General features: G+C 41.7%; 1 protein-coding gene across 1 annotated transcript; it reads right to left on the bottom strand.

Moving 5' to 3' along the window:
* Window positions 1–1,213: 1,213 nt before the first annotated feature.
* Window positions 1,214–19,717, bottom strand: pdzd4 (PDZ domain containing 4). The gene is made up of 8 exons (XM_060930814.1): window positions 19,658–19,717; window positions 13,776–13,820; window positions 7,755–8,044; window positions 6,737–6,824; window positions 6,454–6,552; window positions 6,307–6,369; window positions 4,481–4,582; window positions 1,214–3,166 (listed from the first exon to the last, which is right to left on the bottom strand). Exons 1-8 carry the CDS (start codon window positions 19,715–19,717, stop codon window positions 1,214–1,216), a joined length of 2,700 nt encoding a protein of 899 aa, XP_060786797.1.
* Window positions 19,718–19,920: the final 203 nt, after the last annotated feature.

Raw genomic sequence — 19,920 nt, 5'->3', positions numbered from 1 at the left:
TGAGGGGAGAACTGTGCTTAAAATTAGACTTTATTATGACTGGATCAGCACTGAGTAGTTAAATAATCATTACATGATTCCGCAGTTACAGTATTTTAACGAGACCCATTTTGTAATAGTTTGGATAATGATATGAAACATGGTGTATAGTTAGCTCTATCTTGCGGTGTGCTTTTCTGCACTTTTCTATTATAGCTTGCTATTCTCTTGATGGAAACAACAGATATTGATCAAAACAAGTCTAGTTCCAAAATTTACTTTGTCTTAGCAGTTTACTTGTGAGACTAAATAACGGGTCGAACACACACAGGTACTGCTGTGTGTGTGTGTGTTCTGCAATGTAGAGCTAATCTGTGCCTGGGTATTCATTGTGCTGTCATAAAATATGTGCTGGAGTATCTTTGCTATCCGCAGGATTGCAAAGTTTGAAAAAAGTGATTTTAGAAACACCTGGTGAGACTTACTTTAGCTGACTGATTCCAAATTCCCTCAGGTATGATATTCCTAAAACAAAAACCTAATAAAATCAGTTTTAGTTGCTACAGGCATTTATCATTTAAGTCCTCGGGGTAATAAAATTGGCTCCACAGTTTTCCAAACATATCCAACACTAAATGTGTGTAGATGCGACTACATGTTTTATCATTCTGCAGTTTATTTGAGGTTGGAGGTGATGCTTAGAAACAGTGAAATTAGCTTAGAAAGTAGCACCAAGACAGCTAAAATGAAGACATGCTTAAATAAAGCAGATTTTGATCAATGCTCTAACTGTTGCTGAGGTCTAATATTTCCTGGGTTGTTGTAGTTTCTGAAAAGCAGTTCTTTAAGACATGATCCAGACTACTGGCTAAGCATATATGATTCTGTATGGTTGTAACTATTGGCACTCGTCTTTGCTAACTAGCTCCTAGTCTTGATTTTACGAATCACTAAAGGAAACAAAACATTAGACTTTACTTTGGGGATGAAGTAAGTAATTAAATATGTAAAAGAGCCAGCCAGATAGATGTTAAATCCAGAGCATCAACATGTTAGGAAAATAAGCGCGTTTACCCCAAATCAAGGTTTTTGAGCTTGGTTGAGCTCACCACTGGCAGAGCACCAGAGATGGAATGTAAAAATTGTGCTTGTTACTTTGATGCTGTTTTTACGTAATGGTGATATGCTACAGAGAATTTTGTGAGATTGTTCAAGCGTTTTCTGTGCTTTTCTCTTAGACAGTAGTGACAGACAGAAGCGGGTTGTAGACTCTTGTCCCATCTGGAGAGCGAGAACCATGAGCCAGCAGCTCTTGGATGGTAATCCAGTTGTCCAAGATGCGACGGTTGCGCTTCTTCGAACTCTTCTTTTGGCTTATCTCGAGAATGGAGGTAGGGGCCTGACCTGACTCCTGTTGGCCATCTTTGCCTGGGTCTTGACCCCGATTACGGAGATAATCTAGTCGACATTGCATCATAAACTCACGTCGTCGACGTTGCTCACGGGCCCTCAGCAACTGTTGCTTGCGCTCCTCTTTGCTCCAGTACCGCCCCATTTTCATTTCACTAACAGCATCATCATCAGTGGTCATGCCGCTTCGCTCCTCACAGATCTTCATGGCACGGGCTTTCAGTAGGCGATCACGGACAGGTCGTTTTACGACATAGCGTGTGCCATCACTACGGATCTTCACCTTCCATTCCATGCGTGGTGAGGCAGGTGGAAGTGGCAGAGGCAAATCCAAAGAGTGTTTTGCTGGGCTAGTGTGAAGCATGGGGCTAAGAGTGCTGTTGACTAAACTCATAGGGCTTGCCCGGCCACTACTGCCAACTGGAGCCTCACTCTCCCCTTCCACAGTTCTGTCCATAGTGGTCTCTGTGAATGAGGATCCTAGCTGCATGCAGCTGTGGTAGCGCTCAGGCTTAGGTCGGTTAGAGTGATGTCGTCGGGTAAAGTAAGGACTAGATTCAGCACTATGGCCACCAGTTCTTTCATGAATGCTGTTGGCTCTCGAGCTCCTCCCCTGTGTACCACCATCTGCTAATGAACGAGTGGTCCCCTCCCGAGACAAAGAGTGGAACTTCTGGTTGACATTGGTGTTCATGTGGAACTTCTTGTAGCTACTAGGTGAATAATTGAGAGTGCTACGACCCCTCTCACTCCAGTTGGGTCGGTCTCTTTGCCTTACCTGCAGAGGAGAACCCGACTCGTCTATCTGAGTGACAGAAGAGAGGTGATCACTCACCAAAGGTGTGCTTCTGCAGCTTTCTCCTCCAGTGTTGTAAGCACTGCTGGTGTCCTTGTCTGATCGCTCTCTCTCAGGGAGTTCTTTGATATCTGACAGCTCATGGTGTGGGGAGCCCTGTAGGTCAGTAGACCCCCTCGCTGAAGCCTCCTCCTCCAGCAGCCATGCCTTCAGACAGCGCTCTCGCAGCTGCTGCATCTTCTGTGCCCGAAGAATGTTCCGACACTTGAATTCAAGGTGCCGTAGCTCCTCTTCCAAGAGTGCCATCTCATGTGGAGTCAGGCTCTCGTTAGAGTTTTCATCCACCTCTTTCTCTTCTTCCTCCTCATCCTCCCCTTCTCCTTCCTCCTTCCTTTCTTCCTCAGTGCTTTTCCCTGCATTGCCGTTCTTCATATTTCTTTCATAACGACACTTGATCTCTAATAGCTCTCGGTACCTCTCACACTCCTCTTCAGTCAGGCCGGGCATCATCATTGCGCTCACTGGATCATGGACGTATCCTCCCCCTGCACCACCACAATCCAGAGAATCTGTGCTGACCTGAAGCTCTCTGATATGGAGTAATGGTGATGGAGTATCCCCCCCACCCCCACTGCCCCTGCCAGGCCTGAACTTGCGAAGGCTGTGTGGTGTATTAGAGGTGTTGGTATTGGAGGCACTGGTCTGCTCGTCGCCAAGGAGGATGTCGTGCTCAGACGATTCCTCATTCTTGGTGCTCTCGTCTGTGCGGCCCACACCACTGTCTAACTCCTGGCTGTTGTTGAGGGTGGCCAGGCTTAGCAAGGGTGTTTCGCTGTGTACTGGGACCTCATGAACACCCATCTGGCCTCGTTGCTGCCGATGATGGTATAGATTGGATAACTGCGAGCTGTTTAGAGTGTCCACACTCATGCCTACTGGTAACTCAAAATCCAGGTCCTCAGGGTCCATTTGAGCCTCCATCTGACATTTGTTCATATCGCAGGAATGTGAAATGTCGCAGAACACCAGTGGAAAAAAGAGCAGACGAAAATAGCACAAGGTTGTTAGGTCAGAACAGGTGTAAAGCTTGAAATGTTATTGAAGTTCTTTGAGCGAATACATGCAGTAACATGTTTGAACACTAGATGGCGATATCAATATACAGTGCGACAGATATAGGGATTCGAGTATTCAATATCACAGAAATGTTGCGTCTGAGATAATACAGATCCATGAACAAGCAATATAGTTTCAAACCCTGATTATTAAAGTAATCGTGTAACTCAGAATCGACTATTTCTGCCTGTTCATGTGGTAATCGATTGTACTCTCATCTGACTGATACTCCTGAATTGCAAGAAAAGAGACATTGATTATGTTCACGATCTGCCATGTCTTAAGCACTTGCACCTTCTCTATCGTAAGCTTTATTCAGTAAGCCTTTAATCTCTGCCTTCTTTCTTCTCCACATGTTCTTCAATCTTTCAGTCTCTCCGTCTATCACCTCCTTGCTCCAGATTTGGCAACTACCTTCCTTATCCCAACCCATCAATAATTACATGCTCTTTGTCTCAGTAGAGATGATAAAAACAGGAGAGGATATGTTGCTGCTGAAATCTTGTTAATGCTGTACATAGCCTCACTTGTCAACAACCTTTTTGCTTTATAGTGTAGTAATCACTTGCTTTTTTTTTTTAATGCAAAGCCCCTCAAGTGTAGGCTCGGTCCTGAAGATAAGATTTAGTTTTATAAATAGAGCCCTGTCTACACCTTCCATTTCCCAGCTATACCACAATTTTCAGTGCGAGTGAGGGTTCATACCCTTAAAAGTCAAATAAAAAAAGCTTGCCAAGGATAAAATCTGTCCCACTGTGTGCTACCACTGTGTCTTTTATCTTATATTCTACATCAATCTCATCTCCATTTCCTCTTTCTCTTCTCCTCATGTCTTTTTAATGACTCTATCTGTAGTCTGTACTAAAAATCTGCATTTTTTTTCTCTACAGTTCTCTTCCTGTTTTCCTTGTGGAATAGCGTTAATGGAACTGCATCACAGCCTTGACAGACATCACTAAGAGTGATCACATGATTCAGTCATGACTGATGCAAGTGCTCCATTTCTCTCCCATCAGCGAAATAAGCCATTAATTTTGGGATTTGTTGTCAGTAGACGATGGAGTAGACGAATTAGCTGTGCATCTGTCATGGACAGCTTGAGTGTACGTGAGAGTAAAGTGTGTATGTATGCATACATGTGGAACATTAAGCCATCTCTGTATCAGTATTTGTGTTTACCTCCATCTCTGGTCTGGCCAGTAGCAGTGAAAAATTTGTGCTATCTTCTCGGGTAAGGATGGCTACTGCTTCTTCTCTATTCTGGACATCAACTCCATTTATCTGGAAAGCGTAGGATCAACACAGTTTTATCAGTGAATAGAGTGTTCCGAAAAACATAAAGTTGTCAGTGTAGCTGAGAACAATGTGGCACATGGCATTGCAGTTTTGTCAATTCCAGAACGCCTTCATATGTAAATATATATTTTCATGTATAAAAATAAGCACCAACAGTGCTATGGACCTACAGAGGATCTGCTGATGCTTAAAACTTTGCAATTTGTAGCAGGTGTTTCGCAAGTAAGAAAAAATCGTTCGTTATTCATCATTCATTCATCTTCAGTTACTGCTTTATCTTGTCAGATTCACAGTGGATCCAGAGGCTATCTCTGGAGCACTGGGGATGATTTGGGGATATACCCTAGATGGGACACCAGTTCATTGCAGGGCACAATGCACACACTCATATACCTAGGGGCAAGTTGGCATAACCAATCCAAACTGGCATGTTTTTGGAAGGTGGGATGAAACTGGAGAACCTGGAGGAGACCCACGTAGATGCAGGGAGAACATGCACAGAAACTCCACACAGACAGTAACCCGAGCTCAGGAACAAAATAGGGACCCTGAAGCTGTCATCTATTCTGGAGCCTTCTCTTCTTTAGTGTTCCGCCTGATGGCAGGTCTGGCTCTGATGTCCATCGGAGTTTCTAGGGAACATTACAGTAGTGGTTTCCTGTTGCCTTCTACCGGATTACTATAGAGGTTTTCTCCTCTCAACCATTCACACGTGCACATTCACACCTATGGATAATTTAGAGTAGCCGGTTAACCTAACCACATGTCTTTGGACTGTGAGGGAAACCGGAGCACCCTTAAGAAACCCACGCAGACACGGGTCCCCCCGGTCTGTCCCTCTGAGTTACATGTCAATCCTGGGATCGAGGTGCTGACCTCTTCTGCTCCTCGGACTTGCCTGATGCCCTGTGTCTGGTTGGAGTCTCATCACATCGCTCCTATGGAGGGCGGCCCCATATGGACAGTCGAAAGTCACACTTGGAAGATGCTCTGGACACTTACAGTAATGCTTTTATGGCTGAGGACTACAGTTGACTTGCTAACTTTAGGACTGCGGTTGTCATGAACAGTTTTGCACTCAAGTTTCCATCAATGAGTTATAACATCAACGAAACTGACTTCATGTTAAAACTGTTAAAAATGTTATAATCACGTTGTCTGTTATCACCCAAATGAGGATGGGTTCCCTTTTGAGTCTGGTTCCTCTCAAGGTTTCTTCATATCGTCTGAGGGAGTTTTTCCTTGCCACCGTCGCCACAGGCTTGCTCATTGGGGATAGATTAGAGATCAAATTAGCTCATGTTTAAAGTCATTTAAATTCTGTAAAACTGCTTTGCAACAATGTCTATTGTTAAAAGCGCTATAGAAATAAACTTGACATGGGGAGAACATACACACTCCGCACAGAAAGGTCCCCGTCGGCCACTAGGCTCAAACCCAGAACCTTCTTGCTGTGAGGTGACAGTGCTAATCACTACACCACTGTTCTGCCCATTCTAGGGTAATGTAGTCAAAATTCTTTTTTAAAAAATTTTTAAAAATCCATCTATCTATTAACTGTAACAGAGTCTTTGGTTGTCCCACTAAGGCACCCTTTAAAGGTTTTGTTGAATCCTGTTTTTAGAGTGTAGGATTCTTCGTCAATCCTTCACCAGTCACTGTCTTATAACGCTTTCATTTTGAACATCTAGCATTGTATGCACACTTACCTGCAGTATTCTGTCACCCTTTCGGATGCGTCCATCTTTGGCAGCTATACTGTTGGGATTGACCTGGGAAAATGAAATGATCAATCAAGTGGAAATTGCATAGTTGCACTTTGGATATCAGCACATTACAAATGAGTTTTCATTTACCTCCCCTACGTAGATACCCTGGTCCTCTTCATCATCAGTTCGGTAGCACACTGTCAAGCCAAGCTTGTCCTGCTGACTGGACTTATAAAGCTCCACTTCCTAGTAGAGAAAAATGGAATGCTCACAGCAGGGCACAGATCAAACCCACTGCCTCGCATACTGATATCTAAAGAAGCAATTAAATCTCATGCTGATAGAATATTAGGATGTAATTGAATATTTGGCAGCTGTGAAACCTGCATTCAAATTTTTAGGATAGACCGTTTATACACAGGATCCAAACCTCATATTCCAGCTCTTCTTGTCGATCCACTTCATGGTTAGCAACATCAAGGTAGTCATTGGGATCAGCAGAGTCATGCTCCAGAGTGCTATAAAGAGAGTCGTTTCATATTGTAACCCACCTGAATTTAACAATGTTACTAGAGGCAGCAATTCCACATACTACTTCCCTTTTTCTCTTTAATGAGCTATTTAGGACAGAATTTATGGAGGAAATCAGGCACAGGGGTCCCTTCAAAAGAGTATTTACCACATAACGACCTTATTTCAAGTGTTTTATGGTATGTTTGTGGGACCTGCATTAGAAATATCCGATTTAACTACATACTCCGCTGCTTGTTTATGGTAATTTGTTGATCTGTTGTATGCTGATAAACAAAGACATTATATTGTAGTTGCTACTTTAAAATTCATAAATGCAAAGCCAGTGGAGACAAACGCAGACTGTGAATAGTTGTTAATGTGCTTTTTGGAGTTGTTCTCTACAGAATTAATATACTCTCTCGTGTCTGTGGTTCCACGTTTCTACAGACTGCATATTTCCTTGCATCATCCCACTTTTTTGTATTATGTAGATGACTTTTTTTGTGCCGGATAACATTGTGTTTTGGTTGACGAGTCAAGCAAGGGAAAGAGCATGAGCCAGTGAAAGAAGTAATATAATTGAGATTACTCCTGTGACTCCTGAGTGCAGAATGAACAGAGAATGAAAGTTATTTGAGATAAAATCAGGTTAAACCGAAATAAATTAAAATAGCCCCTGCTTAAATCGAGCCACTTGGACACTTTAATCAGAACCAAGCTGGATGCGTATTATTTCTTATTTAATTAGTGTCATCACGAACAGACCAAGCTGGAAGAACTCTCAAATGATGCTCATAATAGAAAGGCTGGCTGGTATAAACCAGCTGTGCTTCCAGATGTTCTGCATCCTCCAGACCCTGATTTGATCAGCATGCCCACGGTTTCCATCCCAGAAGAAAAAAGGACATTTAGCAGTATTTATGTAATGCACTCACAGGTCATTCAGCAGGTATGACTCCACCATCGGAGGCAGAGGAGGAGATGGAGGAGGATTCGGAGAGCTGCAGCCAGTGCAGTTCCCTCGACCAGCACCCAGAAAGTTCTGAAAGCTGATGTCTGTCTGCGTGGAGTTGTCCACACAGTCTGTGATGGCCATAAGTCTGGCACTTCCTGTTGAAGCGCCTGCTTTCCTCCGGTGTCCCTTCCGGACCACTTGAAGCAACAGAGGATCATGTGAATGCCCATCCTTATCTTGGGATAGGTGAGATGTTCTTCTGCCTTTAAGCTGACAAAGAAAGGTAGCAAGTTACGAATGATTAACAGGATCATTTGTAGCTGCCTATATAACGGTTAAGTGTTTGGTCTAACATTTTCCAAAGCAGTAAAAATAAATAAAAATTAAGGCCAGGTAACACTGTCTTCTAGGCTTATGTTCTCCTTGACCTATATCAAAATGTACACTCACTGTCTACTTTAGTAGGAACACCTGTACACCTGCTCATTTATGTACTTATCCAATGAGCCAATGATGTGGCAGCAGCACAATACATGAAGTCATGCAGATACAGGTCAAGAGCTTCACGTAATGTTCACATCAAACATCAGATTGAAAAAAAGTGTAATCTCAGTGACTTTAATCGTGGCATGGATGTTGGTGCCAGATCAACTGGTTTGAGTATTTCAGAAACTGTTGAGCTCCTGGGGTTTTCACACACAACAGTCTCTAGAGTTTATACAGAATGGTGCAAAAACCAAACAATATTTAGTGAGCGACAGTTATGTGGGTGGAAACCCCTTGTTGATGAGAAGTCTAAAAAGCCTAAAGTCCTTCCCACACCATATGGCACATTAGGCAGCGCCGATCTCTGTAGCCCTTGGCCTCTCGCCTATTACATAGCTAAGGTTACAGGTGGAGGCTGGTCCTCTGGTAACCACAAGAGTTTGACTCCCCACTCACATCGGTATTGCAGCATGCCTTGCCAGGCAGCACCATTTTTATGATGGTCTTTGGTATGACCCGACCACGAGTAGAACTCGCGATCGAGAAGCAGACACACTAACCACTAGGCCAACTCGCGGTTGATAAGAGAGGACAGAAGAAAATGGCCAGATTGGTTTGATTTGCCTGGAAGGATGTAGCAACTCAAGGATGGCACTGTGGTGTAGTGGTTAGCACTGTCACCTTACAGCAAGAAGGTTCTGGGTTCGAGCCCAATGGCCACCGGGGGTCTTTCTGTGCGGAGTTTGCATGTTCTCCCCGTGTCTGCATGGGTTTCCTCCGGGTGCTCTGGTTTCCCCCACAGTCCAAAGACATGCAGGTTAGGTTAACTGGTGACTATAAATTGACCATTAGTGTTAATGTGAGTGTGAATGGTTGTGCGTCTCTATGCATCATCCCTGTGATGACCTGGCGACTTGTCCAGGGTGTACCCCGCCTCTCACCCACAGTCAGCTGGGATAGGCTCCAGCTTGCCTGCGACCCTGCACAGGCTACATGGTTATGGATAACGGATGGATATAGCAACTCAAATAATCATTCCTTACATCCATGGTGAGCAGAAAAACATCACCATGCACAAAACATGAAGCAGCAGAAGACCACATTGGATTCCACTCCTGTCAGCCACAAAAAGGAACCTGAGACTTTCATGAGCACAAGCTCACTGAAACCGGACAGTTGAAGATTAGAAAAAAAACGATTACTTAGTCTTTTTCCAGTCTTCAACTGTCTAGTTTGGGTGAGTCTGTACCCCTGATAGCGTCAGCTTTCTGTTCTTGGGTGACACAAGTTGAACCTGATCCACCTCAAGGTTTGGCGTGTTGTGCATGCTGAGATGTTTTTCTGCTCTCCACAGTTGTAAAGAGTCCTTATGTGAGTTACTATAGATTTCTTGTCAGCTCAGACTGGCCATTCTCCTCTGATCTCGCAACAACAAGGTGCTTCAGCCAGCAGATCCTTTCAGACGTCCTGCAGACATTTTTTTTGTTTTTTGCACCATTCTCTCGATACTGTTGTGTGTGAAAATCCCAGGAGATCCGCAGTTTCTGAAGTAATCAAACAAGTGCATCTGGCACCAACAAACATGCCACGGTTAAAGTCACTGAGGTCACATTTTTCTCCATTCTGATGTTTGATGAGAACCTGATGCTCTTGGCCTGTACCTGAATGATTTTATACATTGTGCTGCATGATTGACTGATTGGATAAGTGCATAAATAAGCAGGTGTACAGGTGTTTCTAATAAAGTGGACAGTGAGATTATATTATCTCATCTCATTATCTCTAGCCGCTTTATCCTGTTCTACAGGGTCGCAGGCAAGCTGGAGCCTATCCCAGCTGACTACGGGCGAAAGGCGGGGTACACTCTGGACAAGTCGCCAGGTCATCACAGGGCTGACACATAGACACAGACAACCATTCACACTCACATTCACACCTACGGTCAATTTAGAGTCACCAGTTAACCTAACCTGCATGTCTTTGGACTGTGGGGGAAACCGGAGCACCCGGAGGAAACCCACGCAGACACGGGGAGAACATGCAAACTCCGCACAGAAAGGCCCTCGCCGGCCATGGGGCTCGAACCTGGACCTTCTTGATGTGAGGCGACAGCGCTAACCACTACACCACCGTGCCGCCTTATATTATTTTATTTTATATCATATTATATGTGATGTGATCAAAAAGTTCTGAGATTTCTGTGGTAACAGGAACAAACACCTTGCTCTGCTCAGTGCGTCGTTGCCCGAAGCTTGCTGAAGTATTTCGAGGGTCTCTGTTGCTGAAGTTTGACACAGAATTTAATGTTTGCTCTCTGCATAAAATTGCAAACGTGCATAGTGTCATAAAAACGCAGGTAACACAGGTCCCGATGTTGACAGCGCAACGTCATGTGGCAGACTTGGTGCCTTCAACTGGGGTCATGTTTACCATGTTCATGAGAAGATTAAATATGAACACCCCCCTCTTGTGATATTCACAATTTCAGAAGTGGAAATTTTCAGAAAGCTCGGAGTTTACGAGTTGTGACATGTTTGCTGACAGTTTCAGAAATGGTAGAGGCCATGGATGGATGGATGGATGGATGGATGGCAAATAAATGTATTGTAATGTTAATCTTAAAGTTTTCTTTGTAATTTAATAATATGTCTGAGGAAAATAATAGGTGGCTTCTAGACTCCGCTGCCTAGCAGCGATGTTCTCACAACTTACCACTTGGATGCCAAGCATTTTGTATAAACGACTTCCCATGTTGTAATCATGAGTTCCTTTTAAAGGCAGCAACAGACTCATGAAAGTTATTACTCGCTCCTGCTGCACGCACATCACTGTGATGCGCTCCATTCGTTCACAACAGGAACAGTCTTGGAACTTTTTGATAATAATTTCTGACTGAAACATTATTGTATTGTATCATATTAAAATGTTCAAATAAGACAATAAATAATTAAACATTCTAATTTGCATATTACAAAAATAATTTTCAGCTAATATATTGAACTCTGATTTTGTTTGTTTGTTTTTTAATGTGATAACACACCACGTAGTCATACTTTCACATTTATAATAATTTATTAAAATGTTACTTCATGAAATTAAAAAATAAATAAATAAAACTATTACATATTACTACTACTCAAGAAATTAAGGTCTGCATTTGACAGACGTTTCTTATGATTCAGTGTGTAAAATTATGTGGATTTTCGGCAAAGAAAAATCACTCGTCTCATGGAAAATAGGTCATTCTGAGAAAATATCTGATAAACATAACATTAACCAATAGAGTTACTAATAGAGTCACAGTCTTTGAGGACAAATCATTGTCATCTAAGGAAATGTCTATGTGGAATACACAACAATCTGTTTTAGAAACTAAACCTTCCTACAATATATGAGTTAATTTGAAGAGATTTAAAAATTTTAAAAAGCAAAATCACTCTTTGCAAAAATACAACCCCAAATAACAAAAAGTTGGGAAGATGTAGAAAATGCAAATAAAAAAAAGAAAGCAGCGATTTCTAAATTTACTTTAACTTGTATTTCATTGCAGACAGTATGAACCCAAGATATTTGATGTTTTGTCTGATCAACTTCACTTAATTTGATAATATACATCCATTCTTGGGGTGGCACGGTGGTGTAGTGGTTAGCGCTGTCGCCTCACAGCAAGAAGGTCCGGGTTCGAGCCCCGGGGCCGGCGAGGGCCTTTCTGTGTGGAGTTTGCATGTTCTCCCCGTGTCCGCGTGGGTTTCCTCCGGGTGCTCCGGTTTCCTCCACAGTCCAAAGACATGCAGGTTAGGTTAACTGGTGACTCTAAATTGACCGTAGGTGTGAATGTGAGTGTGAATGGTTGTCTGTGTCTATGTGTCAGCCCTGTGATGACCTGGCGACTTGTCCAGGGTGTACCCCGCCTTTCGCCCGTAGTCAGCTGGGATAGGCTCCAGCTTGCCTGTGACCCTGTAGAAGGATAAAGCGGCTAGAGATAATGAGATGAGATGAGAGACATCCATTCCTGTGTTTCAGCCCTGCAACACATTCCAAAAAAAGTTGGGACGGGGCCAATTTAGGCCAAGTAATGAGGTAAAATGATTAAATAATGACGTGATTTGAAACAGGTCATGTCAACAGGTGATTGTAATCATGATTTGGTACAAAATCAGTATCAGGGAAAGGTCTAGTCTTTGAGAAGCAAAGATGGGGTGAGGATCTCCAGTTTGTCAACAAATGCATGAGAAAATTATTGAAATGTTTAAAAATAATGTTCCCAAAAGAATGATAGGAAGGGATTTGGATATTTCAACCTCTATGCTGCACAGTATCATTAAATGATTCAAGGAATCTGGAGGAATTTCGGTGCATAAAGGGCAAGGGCACAAGCCTAAACTGAACACCCATGATCTCCGATCCCTCAGATGGCACTGCATCAAGAACAGTCATTCATCTATAGCTGATATAACCACATGGGCTCGGGATTACTTTGGCAAAATTTTGTCCAGCACTACAATATGCAGTTACTGTACATCGATAAATGCCAGTTAAAATTTTACTGTGCTAAAAGGAAGCCTCATTTTAACTGTGTCCAGAAGCACTGTTGACTTCTCTGGGCTCAGAGGCATCTGGAATGGACCATCACACTGTGGAAACGTGTATTATGGTCAGACAAATCAGTATTCCACATCTTTTTTGGAAGAAATGGACACCATGTGCTCCAGATCAAAGACAAAAAGGGCCATCCAGATTGTTACCAGCAATAAGTCCAAAAGTCAGGGTCTGTCATGGTATGGGGTTGTGTCAGTGCCTTTGGCAAAGGTAACTTACACTTCTGTGATGGCAGCATTAATGCAGAAAAGTACATTGAGACTTTGGAGCAACATATACTGCTTTTCCAGGGATATTTCAACAAGACAATGCAAAACCAAATTCTGCACACATTACAAAGGCATGGCTGAGGAAGAAGAGGGTGCCTGTCTTCTCTGTCCGCAATAGAGAATGTGTGGCGAATTTTGAAGCAAAAAATATGACAACAACAACCCTGTACTGTTGACACCGTAAGACCTGTTTGCAGGAAGAATGGGACAAAATAACACCTGAAATGCTTCATCACTTGGTGTCTTAAGTCTTTTTCAGTTTTTTGAAATCTAAATTAATCTAAATTGAAATGTGTTTATATTTAAAAAAAAATACAATAAAATGAATCCAGTAACCCATCTAGTAATGTGCTGTTGTATTGTTTAGAATGCAATACAGGTCAAAGACTATTTACAAATCATTGTTTTCAGTTTTAATTTCATCATACCATACCAACTTTTTGTGATTTGGGGTTGTAGTAAAATGAAGGACAAGTCAAAGATGAACTAAGACATTCTATTAGATTATAATTTCCATATAAGTGTGAGTTAATCATTCATGCATGTATTAAAATACCAATAAAGATAACACATCATGTAGTTTTTAATGATCGCTATTTAAAAAAAATATATTTTACAATTCTATATTAGTAATATGAATCTTATACTTGAACCTTTATTTCGGCATCAATGGGACGCATCATGTTGCCTTTCTGTTGAAAAGAAAAGATAAACCCATATGAATGTTTCTGAAACAGTGGGAAAAAGAATAATTTATACTTTGCAGTATTTTAGATGAGATTATAATTACATGGTAATATTTAACATAGATGTCTAGTGAGCAAGTCATTATTGAAAACGTGACAAAACGAATAACATCTCTATAGTTACTGCATCCAAACAAAATGCATCTTCAGCATTGTTTCAGACTTCCTCATTCTCTCTACTGTCATATTTTATCCCTTCAATTTTCCATGACATTGCCTCTTTGCCAAGTTGTTAGATTTTGACAGAAGAACCAACTGGAATATGCATTAACTAATTCAGTGATCCAAGCCTTCATCGCCAACACTCTCTCTCAGTCCTGATCAAAATATCTCACACATATAGCTGATTTATACTGCAGGACTGCAGTTCTCAATCAATACAGACTTAATCCTGGTGACACTTTTGCCATGACCTCCATCTCATTTCTCTGGTTCTGCTCATGCTCACCACAACTGACCCCTGGAGACCAGACCTCATCTCAGTCCTTCATAGTATTCGAGTCGAAGCGTTTGACTGTCCAAACGAGAGAGTAATCCATTTATTATCCCTGTGTGTATGTAGGATTATTGATCATGTCTCTGGGCTTGATTAAAAATAGCTGGTTTGCACTCTGTTGCTGGAACATGATAAAGTAGAAGATGACACCGATTGACATGGCATGGTTTTCTCATATATATATTTGTGACATTTGTGACGAACAGGTATCTTGGCTCACTTTTCAAGATGCATTTGAATATTTATTGAAATAAAGTTTAAAATCCGAGACATTTTCATTTTTAAAGGCATGGGTTGGAGTATAGCAGACATTCTGTTGAGATGTTTGGCCAGATCATACTCATATATTCATCTCCAAATTGCATTCACTGTGATGGAATTTATTACTATCATTGATCATTTATTATTAAATGGGACACGGTGCACTCCAGGACAAGACTGTTCGTCAAAACAAAGCCAAGAGACATCAATTACCTTCCTTTATCGCCTAATACACCTTTATTGACCTTCAACCAGTATATTTACCGCTATAGAATAACTGCATTTCTAATGAAGCAGCTTGCCAAACACAGACATTAGCATTCACGTCGGCTTTCGCCTAATTCCCTGCTGTCAGTGTTAAAACCACAGTGTGATTACTGGATTCTGTTTACACTTTTCTGTCTACGACACTGCAGATAAGAGTTGTTATGTTATCGTTTCCAGTGGTGGGTCCTAACAAAAAATGCGTTTGGGTTTTCTAGTTATTGAAATGGATGATGCTCCATTTTTTTGTTTTTAATTTTCACTCTCTTCACAGTGCTCTTGACCCAATTATATGTCAAGCATGTACTTCTATAAAGGTGGGACACATTTTGGTTAAGTAGGTCATTTTTTCCTAATCATTGTTTATTGTTCAACAAGCCATGCTGCTCTCTGCTCCTTTTAGCCTTTCTTGCCTTGCTGAAATTCAGAGGAGATTCCAGTCTGTCTCTCACTTTTTTATCTCTATCTATCTCTCTGTGTCTCAAACATAGAATGAACCTTCTATCTACAGTGGTGTTTGAAAGTTTGTGAACCCTTTAAAATTTTCTGTATTTCTGCATAAATATGACCTAAAACATCATCAGATTTTCCCACAAGTCCTAAAAGTAGATAAAGAGAACCCAGTTAAACAAATGAGACAAAAATATTATACTTGGTCATTTATTTATTGAGGAAAATGATCCAATATTACATATCTGTGAGTGGCAAAAGTATGTGAACCTCTAGGATTAGCAGTTAATTTGAAGGTGAAATTAGAGTCAGGTGTTTTCAATCAATGGGATGACAATCAGGTGTGAGTGGGCACCCTGTTTTATTTAAAGAACAGGGATCTATCAAAGTCTGATCTTCACAACACGTTTGTGAAAGTGTATCATGGCACGAACAAAGGAGATTTCTGAGGACCTCAGAAAAAGCGTTGTTGATGCTCATCGGGCTGGAAAAGGTTACAAAACCATCTCTAAAGAGTTTGGACTCCACCAGTCCACAGTCAGACAGATTGTGTACAAATGGAGGGAATTCAAGACCATTGTTACCCTCCCCAGGAGTGGTCGACCAACAAAGATCTCTCCAAGAGCAAGGCGTGTAATAGTCAGTGAGGTCACAAAGGACCCCAGGGTAACTTCTAAGCAACTGAAGGCCTCTCTCACATTGGCTAATGTTAATGTTCATGAGTCCACCATCAGGAGAACACTGAACAACAATGGTGTGCATGGCAGGGTTGCAAGGAGAAAGCCACCGCTCTCCAAAAAGAACATTGCTGCTTGTCTGCAGTTTGCTAAAGATCACGTGGACAAGCCAGAAGGCTATTGGAAAAATATTTTGTGGACGGATGAGACCAAAAGAGAACTTTTTGGTTTAAATGAGAAGCGTTATGTTTGGAGAAAGGAAAACACTGCATTCCAGCATAAGAACCTTATCTCATCTGTGAAACACGGTGGTGGTAGTATCATGGTTTGGGCCTGTTTTGCTGCATCTGGCCCAGGACGGCTTGCCATCATTGATTGAACAATGAATTCTGAATTATACCAGCGAATTCTAAAGGAAAATGTCAGGACATCTGTCCATGAACTGAATCTCAAGAGAAGGTAGGTCATGCAGCAAGACAACGACCCTAAGCACACAAGTTGCTCTACCAAAGAATGGTTAAAGAAGAATAAAGTTAATGTTTTGGAATGGCCAAGTCAAAGTCCTGACCTTAATCCAATCAAAATATTGTGGAAGGACCTGAAGCGAGCAGTTCATGTGAGGAAACCCACCAACATCCCAGAGTTGAAGCTGTTCTGTATGGAGGAATGGGCTAAAATTCCTCCAAGCCGGTGTGCAGGACTGATCAACAGTTATCGCAAACGTTTAGTTGCAGTTATTGCTGCACAAGGGGGTCACACCAGATACTGAAAGCAAAGGTTCACATACTTTTGCCACTCACAGATATGTAATATTGGATCATTTTCCTCAGTAAATAAATGACTGGATATAATATTTTTGTCTCATTTGTTTAACTGGGTTCTCTTTATCTACTTGTAGGACTTGTGTGAAAATCTGATGATGTTTTAGGTCATATTTATGCAGAAATATAGAAAATTCTAAAGGGTTCACAAACTTTCAAGCACCACTGTATCTATCTATCTGGCGTATCACTATAGTGACGTGGCCGCTCTGACAGCTTCAGCCATCAAAGTTTTACAGTATTAATACTTAATTAAATCTTAAGAATTACAGTAGTAGTTTCCCATTGCCTTCTACTGGATTATTATAGAGGTTTTCTCCTCTCAATCATTCACACACACACCTATGGACAATTTAGAGTAGCCAGTTTACCTAAGCATACGTCTTTGGAGGAGACTGTGGGCGAAACCGGAGCACCTGGAGGAAACCCACGCAGACACGGGAAGAACATACAAATGCCGCACAAAAAGGCCCCTGTTGGTCACTGGGCTCGAACCTTCTTGCTGCGACACAACAGTGCTAACCTACTGCACCACCATATGAAACTTAACCTCCATTAATGGTGAAGTTATACTGATGTTCTTTGAACCAGACAGGTGTGAACCTGATAGTCATTTTGTCTGCATTTGTACAGGGCTAGGGTTTGTGTTGGGAATGGGCATGGGCTCTAAACGATGGTTACGGATGTCTTCATATCATCATTTATTCTCATTTAGTTGTATTTAACAATTGTTGGGTTGGAGAAGCGTATTGTATGTTCTCTTCTGGTCTTGGTGAGCAGAGGCAAATATCTCTCTGTAGCATGAATGGACTGTTCATTTGTGGTATCGTGTGTGTGTGTGTGTGTGTGTGTGTGTGTGTGTGTGTGTGTGTGTGTGTGTGTGTGCGTCTGTCAGACTTAGATGTGTGGTGCTGCGCCTCTGCCCGAACACTACGGTGAAAAAGCATATAAGTCTTTCTTAATTACCCCTAGTTGCCATAGCAACCACATCCCATAGCGATGCATTTGACAGAACTTGTTGTTGGGGAGGGGGAGACAGAGAGAGAGAGAGAAACCGACTAGACACGGAAGGTGGGGCTGCATAACAGATTAGTAAAGTAAGAGCGTACTTGATGCATATTGGAGCAGCTCAGTATTCAGCATCAATTCAATAGATTTCGATAGAGACACGTGCATTTAAGTCTCATTACAAGCCTGGAGTGTTGCACAATTAGCTTAGCTTGTCAGCACAAAAAAGACAGCTGTTAAATGAATAACATCTGCTTCATTGCTGGCTGCTGTAACCTGCGAGCTTTGCTAGAAGAACCAAAGGGTCACGTTTATGATGAAGACAGTAAAGCATTACTCCAGTAGACTGTGTCTTTGTAGTCTTCTATATTGCCACACTATGGGTCAGATATTCGGACAGAAAAGCAAACATTCAGACAGACTCATAAAGCATGATAGAGAGAGAGAGAGAGAGAGAGAGAGAGAGAGAGAGAGAGGATGAAGAGAAGTGAGTGATGTCTGTAGAGTGTGAGCTGGTGAACATGACTGATGGCTATCCCTGAAGGACATGAAAAGGGGCAAAGCTTGGAAGTCTCTGTCTCCTTGATCACTGAGGAGTGTCATGGTACCTGGAACTGTAGAAGTGATGTATCCAAAGAATGATTAACGATGCGGCTGTCTACCCACAAATCCAGTGACCCTGATTTATTAAAGCGTTAAAAGCATGAAAAAAAATGTTTGGTTTTCAGGTTTTGGCATCACATTTGTATTCCATGCTTGATCAAGTCATTGAACTTGTATGTAACTAGGTGATTAGATTTAATCAGCCCAAAGTGTTTTTTAATGGTTTCATCTAGAACAGACATTTGAATAGAAACATTGCAATGAAACACTGAGGAAGAAATCCACATGATAAAGACACACAGTGGCTCCTGGCTGTCTCGGCTAGAGATCATTCATCATTCTCCACCATACCTCCGAGAACACATATATCACAGACATGCAGTATTTCATTAATTTTCTTGATTCAGAATGCCTCCAAGCGTTGTTGCTGTCTGGTTGGAAAGAGTTAAGGGGTCTCTGAGCACTTCCTCTCATCAGTGAGCATCATTTTTTAAGGGGGCTTACACGCTGAGGGCTCCATGTTTCATGCTGAAAAACTAGTTATGGAACGAAGAACAAGAGGCACCTCAGGCAGTGGAAGAGAAGTAAAAGCGAAGCTCTTGAAATTGTATAGATTTTGGCAAGATCAAGCAGCAGATCCCTCTCAAATTATATACAGCACAATTCCACCAAAACATCATGGGCTGGGGTGAGTGAAAATTGCTGTCAGGGAAAAAAAATAAAAAAATCAACAGCCAACTCAAGTCTTTATAATAATGCTAATGAACGAGGAAACTGATACAAAATGTCCGTTCTTGTTTTAGTATAAGTATGTTATTTCTAAAGTATTGTATTAGAATTGGCCTTTTGGGTTTGATATGTGTTTGAAATCATACCCTACAGATAACCTGCATTTCACATGGTATTGAGAATATACAAGGGCTCTTGGTTATAAAGCAAGAAAACAACAAACATTATTGTGGAGAAATACTAGATAGACGTTTCACACATGATCATACTAAACTCGTTTCCTAAAACGAAGCACTGAGTGGAAAGTGCTGTGTTGGATACATCGAGCCTGGAGCAATACTGAATGGTGTACGTGTTTTCCAGAAATGTGAGAGAGAGCCCATATTTACCAGCCAGCTTTACCTCAGGAAGCTCAGTCAAGTGTGAATATGGCTGCAAAAGACAGAAGTGCTAATGAAGCATGTGTATTCTCACCTGGAACATAATCCTGTACTGTTCCTCAGGCCGGTTCACGACACACATGTTACAGCCCATCTTGGTTTGAGTTGATTTTTTTTCCCCCCTCTGATTCTCTGCTCTGAAAAGGAACAAGGTCTTAGATGAGTTCTGGAGATCCCTCCCTATCGGTTAAGACTCTGCTTTCCATGAAAAGCCTTTGAAGGTGTTTTCAATCTGTTCGTCTTCTTCAGTCAGAATACCAAACTGCGAGGCAGGATTAGAGAATGCTTTCAGAAAAG

The sequence above is a fragment of the Neoarius graeffei genome, chromosome 10 (genome assembly GCF_027579695.1).
Source record: "Neoarius graeffei isolate fNeoGra1 chromosome 10, fNeoGra1.pri, whole genome shotgun sequence".
Classification (NCBI taxonomy): domain Eukaryota; kingdom Metazoa; phylum Chordata; class Actinopteri; order Siluriformes; family Ariidae; genus Neoarius; species Neoarius graeffei.
This window is presented reverse-complemented; position numbering and strand designations above follow the sequence as displayed.